General features: G+C 48.4%; 1 protein-coding gene across 1 annotated transcript in view; it reads right to left on the reverse strand.

Annotated features, from left to right (window-relative positions):
* grin2cb (glutamate receptor, ionotropic, N-methyl D-aspartate 2Cb) overlaps positions 1 to 10,000 on the reverse strand; it is a gene marked incomplete at both ends in the record, with an annotated part of 44,693 nt that overhangs the window by 22,013 nt on the left and 12,680 nt on the right. Inside the window, 5 exons of the mRNA XM_079756841.1 lie at positions 1 to 123; positions 6,673 to 6,787; positions 7,769 to 8,109; positions 8,380 to 8,568; positions 9,079 to 9,144. Coding sequence (XP_079612967.1) covers positions 1 to 123; positions 6,673 to 6,787; positions 7,769 to 8,109; positions 8,380 to 8,568; positions 9,079 to 9,144 — 834 coding nt within the window. The remainder of the gene's footprint in view (positions 124 to 6,672; positions 6,788 to 7,768; positions 8,110 to 8,379; positions 8,569 to 9,078; positions 9,145 to 10,000) is intronic.

Genomic DNA, 10,000 nt, shown 5'->3' on the forward strand with positions numbered 1-10,000 from the left:
GGGCCGCTCCTCAAGCGTTGCCACGGTGAGGTGGCGGTCGTCGGACACCTGTTCCAGGAAGCTGCCGTAGCGGGGCCAGACCGGGTAGCGCACCTGCAGAATGCCCCGCGCGTAGGTGCCCACCTGGTGGGGGGGGGGGGGGAGATAGAGGCGAGAGAGAGATGATATAGAGAGGAGAGAGAGAAGAGAGGGGTTGGGGAGAGGGGAGAGAGAGGGGGAGGAGAGAGAGGAGAGCGGTGGGTCATGGGTTGGGGAGAGGGAGAGAGAGGGAAGAGAGGGAGAGGATGTAGAGAGGAGAGGAGAGGGGTTGGTTATGGGTTGGGGAGAGGGGAGGAGAGAGGGAAGAGAGGGAGAGGAGAGAGAGAGAGAGAGAGAGAGAGAGAGAGTGAGAGGTTCGTCATGGGTTAGGGAGAGGAGAGAATGTGAGGAAATAGCAAGGAGAGAGGAGAGCGAGAGGAGAAAGACAGAGACAATGCATTCCTATGATTATACATTTGTGGGATTACATCGGGCCACAAGGGACTCTGGATTCAGGGATTCAAAATCACCGGTCGGGGGATTTTCAGCCGGCACCCACCACCACCCCCACCCTCCTCTCTCCTATCCTGCCTCATTCTAACTCTTCCTTCTCTTCTGCCTCCCTTCTCCCTTTGATCCCCCTACCCCTCCTCTCCTCAAGCCCTTCCCGTTTCACTTCAATCTTCTTGAGGTCCGGGAAGAACAGAAAGATGCGTGCATGTGGAGAAGGTTGAAGGAGGGGGAAGGTGATAGGTGTTGAGGAAGGTGTGGAGGAAGGGAGGGAGACACAGAGAGGGAAACGGCCAAAGAAAGGATGGAGCCAGCAGACAATCACACACACAGACTTTTTGTCGTCAAACACCTTTCTTAATGGATGATTAATCAGCCTTTGTGTGTGTGTGTGTGTGTGTGTGTGTGTGTGTGTATGTATGTGTACGTGTGTGTGTCTGTAGGTGTGTGTGTGTGTGTGTGTGTGTGTGTTTGTTTGTGTGTGCGTGTGTGTGAGTCTGTGTGACATCTACAGGGATGGGATCCAATTGAATGTTTTCTTTTTTTCTTGCACCCATCCTGCTCCTTGTTTTGACAACAGCGGTCTGTGTACCGCTATAGTACATGAGCCGTTGTGAAAGATCGCTGCTTCAAAACCTGGCTCCAAGCCAGCTTCCCTGCCAGAGACAGCATTGTTGTGATCCAACCCAGTTGCATGCTGGGATTGGAGACAACGCATGCTACCTGAGCTTGTGAATCACTAATGGATTTTTTTTTCTTCACAACACCGGGCTAAAGTGGGTCATATCCTCATTGAGTCACGACGACTCGTGTCAAAGACAGAACACTCAACATTTTCAGGGATCCTGTCGTTGTAAAATATGAGGAATGGTGCTTTGTGTTGTTTGGGCAGTGTTGGTCACAAAATGCCTAGTTACACAGCATTTTTTGGGAACACTTGAGAGCACATTAACTAACCATTGATCGGTAATGCAGTGAAAGAATTACTCAATAACCTTAGCATAGGGGTTTGGGTTTACTCTAACCCTATTTAATAATGTCCTTGTTGTTTGTGTGGTTGATGGCTGGTTGAAGCAGCCTCACCTGGCCGAGTCTGGACTCTGGGGCTGGGTGAGGCTGCATACATGTTACACTTTGAGTAAAAATGTTAAAGGGGTGATATTTTGCCACCAGGTGTGATAATTACAAGCCGTTGCATCACATTGGCCACAGTCAACCGTAACTATAAACCTTATCTTTCAACATCACCACCATGCGTCCTTTGTCTAGAGGAGCCAGCCTAAAGGCACCTGGGTGGCTTGAACCAAGGTCTTTGTTACAAATGGGTAAAAAAATACCTTAGTTCACATGAACCCGATAACTTTAATTACCTGAACACCGTTAGTAAACATGACCATACTTTATAATACCATTAACGAAAAACATTAGTTAACTGTTAAATAACTGTTGGTTCATGCTTAGTACTGCATTAGCTTATGATAATTAACGGTTAATGTGCCCTTATTGTAAAATGTTACCAATTGCTCTGTGTTTTCTAAAAAGATATTCTGTGTGCTGAACCCATCTAAAAGCCCAAATCAGGGACATAATGATCACAATTTCAGATTTCCAATAGTTCACGGTAACTAATGATAAAACCCTGTCAGAAATTATGGCTGTGAACATTGGAAGGATCAAGCAAACGTGCACATTTCAAATATTTTTGAAAGTACTTTCTATCACGTTTTTCACTCAGAAGATGAAAACCTTGCACACATCATCTGGGATGTCATCGGCACCGTAACGGGATACTGCCACGCTCCACACTCCATGGTCCAGCTTCCTGTTTCTCTGGACCGTCGGTCGGCCCGTTAGGTGTGGGTTCCCCACCGTCCGGACACGCCTTCGCTCCACGGTCCACATCCAACATCTGGACCTGGACCTCTGGACATCTGGGAGCCCGCCATCAACACGACCTCGGGAACACAGCAGCACTTCCGGGCGGCATAGGCACAATCAACACCCTCTCGAGGGAATTGTCTGTTTTTTTCTCAGGGTCGAGAATGTTATCGATGATTCTTGGATGAAAAGCCGGCTATGTCTGGGTCCCTTCCACCCTGGCCGCGGTCTGGGTCAGTACTTCAAGGGCTTTACTTGCTATTATCTACTGAGACTGAAGTGTCTGGCTTTGTGGACAAGATCGCCCCATCCTCTCTGGGTGATCCAAATCAATGGAAGCCACTGATTACATTTGACTCAGAAATCTTCCAGTCGATTATTAAACCCGTGGTTGGGAAAAAGGGGCTTAAATGAACACGAGCTCCGAGTGCGTGGATGACAACGCCATCCGTCTGATTGTAGATACCTCGGTGTCACACCCGGTGACCTTCACATCACTGCTCCTCTGGGGACAATACCTGTGGCTTGAAGAACCAAAGTGGAGGCGGCTGCTTCTTCGTGGCCTCCAGGCTTTCCCAGCGAGAAAAGAGGAGCAGTCTAAAACTGAATGTTTACAGCTTCTCACTTCAAATGAATAGAAATAGAAATTGTATACCCCTGTTGCTCGTTAATGCCCTTTTTTACAAAGCACATTGCATACACACATCGGGCAACACGGCAGAGCACACTTTGCTCTCAGTACTATCAAATGTTGGTTATTTGATATTTAGATTTAGATTCATGGAAGTTGAGATCTTGGAGTGGTTAAAGTTGTTTTTCCAAAATATATTAATTATCCTTTGAAAACACCCTGTTTAAAAGTGTACTAGAAAGGCCTTTCATAGGGGTAGGTTTTTGGCTGTTTGTACTTTTGCTGTTGGTACATTCAATGATATCCTGAGTTAATACTTTGGGACACAGAGGGATGTACGGTCGTATTGAGAAAGCGTCTCCTGGCTCAAACAGACACCCTCCCAGTACTACACACTCCTTCAGGAACCTATGTCTACCACTCCGGGACCTGGAGAACCCCTCTCCGCTGTCTCCTCTGAGCTCCACCAAACGATGAGTGATCACCTGGTGCTGGCCGGGGCCCCTGTTGGAGCCAGCTCTCTGAGGGGCCACCGGGGCATCCGATGAGCCCAGACAGCCCATCGCCCTCAGCGGACGGGGGGGCGCACCGTGGTTTATTCTCTGACACCATCATGTCCCCAATTCTGGAGCAGAGCTTTCATCCGTCTCCCCGAGGGAAAGAGGCTGTTGGACACAGCCCCCCCCCCCCCTCCCCCAACGGACTCACTTCACTCGGGGAGGAAACTATGGATTCTGGAGCTTGCTTTGTTTGAGTAATCTTGTATTGGTGGGTACTTTACGTACCTCTAATTCTGTTTCAGATTCGGAGAACTGTATTGTCTCTTCAGCAGTGTGACGGAGAATAATAATACATTTAAAAATCCACAATATCCACTAACAGAAGACATTCAAGTTTGTTTTGCAGGTTCACTCAAGACCTTCAAACGAAAACGCGACATAAATACCACAATGGTTAGAAAAGCCAATATCTATTCATATACCTCCACTTGTAAGACATTTTCAGCGTTTGAATCCCAATACTATTGACAATCTGGCCCTGAAGGAGCCCGGGCCTCATGGTCCATCTGGCCGTAGGTAGGAACATTAGAAGAAGAAAATCGAAATACATGAGGGGTACACCACTGGGATCTGTGTGTGACTGTGTGCCTACAAGCGCACGTGTGTATGTGTGTGTGTTTCATGTGCATGTTTGTGTGCCTGCTTGCGCGTATGTGTGTGTGTGTGTTTGTGTGTGTGTGTGTGTGTGTGTATGTGTGTGTGTGTGTGTGTGTGTGTGTGTGTGTGTGTGTGTGTGTGTGTGTGTGTGTGTGCAAGTGTATAATGTGTATGTGCATTTGTGTGGGTGCATGTGCATGTGTTTATGTGGATTAGTGTGTGTGTGCGTGTGTGTGTGTCAAGCTGTCAAGGTTGTAGCAGAGCGGAGAGAGGGGCTTTGTAAAGAGCACGTCACGTCGTCACAGCGCAGCCTGTCCCCGAAATGAATGAGCGACATGACGCTGTAGCGACCCGCCAAGAGGGCGGGGGGAGGGAGGAAGGAAATGAAGAGGAGGAGGAGGAGGAGGGGAGGGGGGAGGAGGAGGGGGGGGAGGAGGAGGAAGAGGAGCAGGAGAGTGAGTAGGAGGAGGAGGAGTTAGGGGAGGAGAGTGAGGGGGAGGAGGAGGGGGAGAGTGAGGAGAAGGAGGCGGGGGGAGGAGGAGGAGAGTGAGGAGGAGGAGAAGGAGGAGGAGGAGAGTGAGGAGGAGGAGGAGGAGGAGGAGGAGGAGGGGGAGAGTGAGGAGAAGGAGGCGGGGGGAGGAGGAGGAGAGTGAGGAGGAGGAGGAGGAGAGTGAGGAGGAGAGTGAGGAGGAGGAGAGGAGGAGGAGGAGGAGGAGGAGGAGGAGGGGGAAAGTGAGGAGAAGGAGGCGGGGGAGGAGGAGGAGAGTGAGGAGGAGGAGGAGAGTGAGGAGGAGGAGGAGGAGAGTGAGGAGGAGAGTGAGGAGGAGGAGGAGGAGGAGGAGGAGGAGGATGAGGAGGAGGAGGAGGAGGGAGAAAGGGTGTGGAGCATGAGGGGTGTTGAGATGGAATGTTGATGCACGCACGAAAACAGGCAGTGAGAGATAAGGCTGAAACGAGGTGGGAGAGGAGGAACAGATTTGGATCAAAGATTACCCAGGCGTGTGTGCGCGCGTTTGCGTGTGTGCATGTGCATGTGTGCGTGTGTGTGTGTTTGAATGTGTATGGGTTCTGTTTGCCTGCATGTCCTAGCAACAACATATAAGAACACCTCTATAGGGACAGAGATAGAGCCACAGTATCAAGCAGGGGAGCCATCACCTCTGGTGACGCCACACCCTGATGAGTTTGTAGAGGATACACTCGTTAAACACACCCACCACAATCTCACTTGTTGTCTCTCTCTCTTCAATCAACACACACACACACACACACACACACACACACATGCACACACACATGCACACACACACACACACACACACACACACACACACACACACACACACACACACACACACACACAAATGCACACACACACAAGCACAAGCACCCTTGAGTAAAGACACTAGTGGCTGTCAGGGTGGAGACCAGCCTTGGGGTTGACATTGACAAACTAGACTGGTCCTGCAAGGGCAGAAATAAATGAGTTCAACTGTAGCTGTGAGATTAGACTCTGGACCTGGCTTAGCCCCAGTAATACAATTCAGCTATGGAGTGTGTGTGTGTGTGTGTGTGTGTGTGTGTGTGTGTGTGTATGTGTGTGTGTGTGTGTGTGTGTGTGTGTGTGTGTGTATGTGTGTGCGTGTGTGTGCGTGTGTGTGTGTCTGTGTGTCCGTGTGACAGAAATAGTGAGAGAATTTACCATAATGATAACACAACGTAATGCTCTCAATACTGGATGTTTCATAGTTCATGCAAGTGTCATCTATTTGTGTGATACTACCTTCTTACTAGTCTTTCTGCTCACTAAATCTATGAGGATTGGGTCAGGGCGATCTCCACGGGACAGCATGTTGGTGGATGACTGAGAGAGCAAATGGAGCCCTTTTCTCTACATATGCTTAGTCCATGTTTTTACATCAAATCCTGTAATCATGCAAATGTTCCTCAAGCCACAATACACAGAGGTATCCCCTCTGAATGTTCACTAGCCAATCAAGCTCTCCATTTGCTGCAGCTTTCCTTGTTGCTCACATTTGATCGGTCTTCCCATGACAAAAAATAAATAGCACCGGCCCTGTTCTGTATTCTGAGCAGGCACAAATCAGAGAATCTCCATACCCTCTCTCTCTGTTTAATCTGTTGCCATCCGGCCCTGAACTAATGACTTCCACACTCTTTCAATGACAATCCCCGGTCCTGGACCCAACAGCACATTGGTATGAAACCAGTGTCTCATCCCCTATTAAAACGGCCAGGGCTCCGGCCTGATGCGATTAGGTTCTGTTTGGTTCTTTTGGGTTATGTTGGGTTCTGCTGCATACTGTTTTTTTTTTGATTGGGTTCTGCTGGGATCTTTTGGGCTCTGATTGGTTCCATTGGGTTATGTTTCATTCTGTTGGGCTCTATCGGGCTTGGTTTGGTTGCGTGACATTCTGTTGGGTTCTATCGGGTTCTGTTGGGTTCTATCCAGCGTACCTTGTCCCAGAGTCTCTCCCGGTCCAGGGCAATGAGGACCATGGAGGGGTTGGTGAGGAAGCCCTGGCTGTTGAAGGACAGGTCCTTCTCCTCCCAGGTCACGTTCAGCATATGTCTGCAGCAGGGCAACACACACAAACACAGATCAATAAACATGAACGCACACAATCCTGGACACCGGCTTAAGCATATAATTAGCCCCCTCCTAATTTAGTACTAAACTTTAGTGCTTTGACGCAATGGGTTAGGCTCCTTGCTCAAGGCTGCTTACAGTTATCCTGGACACATTGGGATCAAACCAAGAACATTTTGGCTGGAAGACCAAGCCCATATACTATGTGGTTCATAGAGTATGGCTCCCTTGGGAGACCCTGTCCCATCGGGCATAATAGCAGTAGCTCATTAAAACATGATAGACCACGGCTGGTTGTGAAAGGGGCAATATTTATGCAAAAAACTCTCTTGTTCTCTTTCTCTCTCCCTCCCTCTCTTCCTCAATCTCTCTCCCTGCCTCTTTCTCTATCTCTCACACTCTCTTTCTTTCACAAGTCTCGATGGTGGACTGAACCAGCATGATGATGAATTCAAGCCAAACGAATACTCCCTACTCCCAATACTCCCACTCCCAGGAACCCAACCAGGTCATAGCCAGGGTTTGAAAAATAATGAGCCGAAACGTGACCTCGGCTCGCTCACGCACCAACAAAAGTCACAGACGGCGGACACAAAGTAACAAGTCTCAACCGAATTGAGCCTTTACTCATCTCTGAGGAGTTCTCAACTGTTGATTTTGTAAACAGTCGTATATAGGTTGACATTTTTTTTTTATCTAGACAAAAAGGGCTGAGGTCCGTACCTCGGTGACCTCATAGCTGGCTATGGGCATGAACCCACCACACACGCACACATCTTACACTTTGCAGCTCACAGGATACGTTGGCCGGAGCAGAATAACGTGCGTTTCAGTGCATGTTGAATCTATCGCTCTGGCTATGTACAACAGAGTAGAGCAAGTACCATGACCGTGTTTATTCCCGAACATTTCTCCATGAACCTGCACGTCCACGCTGACCCTGTGGAACCGCAGACCCCTCACCTGTACAGAGTGTTGTTCTCCCAGTGTTTGGTGGGCGTGTTGCAGTCGCTGTGTCCCTCTGGAACAAAGCCCTGGTACTTCTTGAAGCCCTGTGCCCCCTTGGCCACGATGGCCACGCCCTCCCTGACCCGCTGGCCCAAGGTCTTCCTCCAGTTGTCCGTGATCACGCCAATCAGGCCCACAGGGAAGCTGATTGGCGGAGGGATGTTGGGGTTGCCCACTGCGAGGCTGGGGAGGATCCAGATGTAGCCCGGCCCAAGCAGGCCCACCTCCGACGCCTGGCGGAACAGATACTGGGCCTCTTCGTGGGAACAGTAGGCCAGCAGGACCTGGGAGTCCACCTTAGAGGCACAAGCAATGCAGACAGAAGCTCAACACTTGAAAGGATTTTTAAATGAAAATGTGCTGTTTTTCTTTTTTTGATCGGCTTCATTTTAAGCTTTCTTTATTGGGTATGTGCTTTGCCTCGTTCCGAGAAAAGTTAATATTTGATAAGCTTTCATCGCAGCCTCAGAGGAGAGAGTCTGGGCTATATTTTTCGATGCAGTGTTTGTAAGCCTATAGCAGCATGACGTCTGATGCGTGGTGTGACTAATGGCTTTCGCTCCAACCTGCTGCAGCATGCGTTTGGTCCGCGCGTCGTTCGCCCCCACGGACATCTCCAGCGACAGGACGTCCTGTAAGTTCCACAGGAAGTAGGAGGTGTCCGTGTAGGAGTTGACCACGTCGATGAAGGTCTCGTACCCCGGCAGCAGGCTGGTGATCACCACAAACTCTCCCCAGTCGTACTCCTCCATGAGCTGGAAGAAAGAACTGGCATCAGATCCGACTGCTTCAACCCCTCAAGGCTCGTAAGATAAGGCAGGTTTAAACACGATGTCGAGGGGGAATTCTGATATGATCAAATGTATTTTCACAGAATGTATCCCTTTTATTTCGATTTGCCTTAGGCCCAGAATAGACACTTAATTGCTGTTATAATTCAGATTTCAAATTCAGATGAGTTCGCAGATTATTCCATTTCCATATTTCTCTGTTTTTTCCTAAGAGGGGCTTGATGAAGAGCACCATAGCATATATTTTATTGTCCATATTATCTGTGTGGATATTTCATTTTATTTGATCATCCTGATTATGCTGTATGTGTATGCTTTGTGTGACCTGTACAAGCTACTGAGACTTTGAATTTTCCCAGGGGATCAATAAAGTATTCATCTATCTATCTATGAGGGAGTTTAGTTTTCTAAATTCCCTTTTAGATAGTTTTCTCCCGGCCACCATTGGCGTGAGGTAGAGATGGATAAAACTACCTTGAACATGCAGACTATCTGCTGCTCCAGAGACGCTCCCATCTGCAGAAAGGTGGATCCCTCGTCCTGTCAAGACAAAAGCATCACAGCGGAGATAAACGTCATGTCTGGGAAATAAAGAGCATGTCTTTCGGTGTCAATGTGGGACAGGAGAAGCAGACGCAATGGGGGTGTTTTATTTGGGGGAATCGGTCTCCGTTTAGAGCATGAAGATGCCAGGTATGAGGACACTCATGCTGAACAGCACCAGGGACTGTTTGAAAAATGTTAGCATATGGGTCAACAGCATGGCAGGAACTGGTTTACCCAAACAGGTGTCGCAATCATCTTTTGCATATTCCAATAGATTGAATGGAAGACTCACCGGCGACATCTGTGCCAGATGTGGTTCATGAATCCACTTAATTATAGCGCCCTTTAAATATCCCTCAGTTGTGGTTCACCGCAGGCAGTATTTTCTTCAACACGCTTGAGTGAACACGAACACAATTGAATTCTCATGGTTTTGTTGATGATGTTCCTTCTGTGTGTATTTCTGGCACACTGAATGAATCGCAATTTCAGATAACCTTCACTTACCCTGCATACAGAGTAAGTTGATACATCATATACAGGTATATAAAAAGGTATAGGTATAGAATAAAGCCCAGTCCTGCTTTCAACATGGAAAGCAGGAGTGAAATGCATTAGCAATGTATGTAAGGTAGTGAGGGGGAAATATTTGATTTCCATCCTTTCGGTTTGTCGGCGTGCCCTGTTAAAGGTCATCCTTTGGGGTCTTGCCTCGACTATTACCACTCTTCTGGTTAAAGATGAAAAATGTGATCTTGCTCTCTATGTCCACTTCGCAATATACTCTGGAAAAGTAGTAACAGCCTGTAAAAGAGCCACACTGGGGTTGACAGCAATCCCATAGAGCTAA

The sequence above is a fragment of the Pollachius pollachius genome (assembly GCF_949987615.1).
Source record: "Pollachius pollachius genome assembly, chromosome: 19".
Classification (NCBI taxonomy): domain Eukaryota; kingdom Metazoa; phylum Chordata; class Actinopteri; order Gadiformes; family Gadidae; genus Pollachius; species Pollachius pollachius.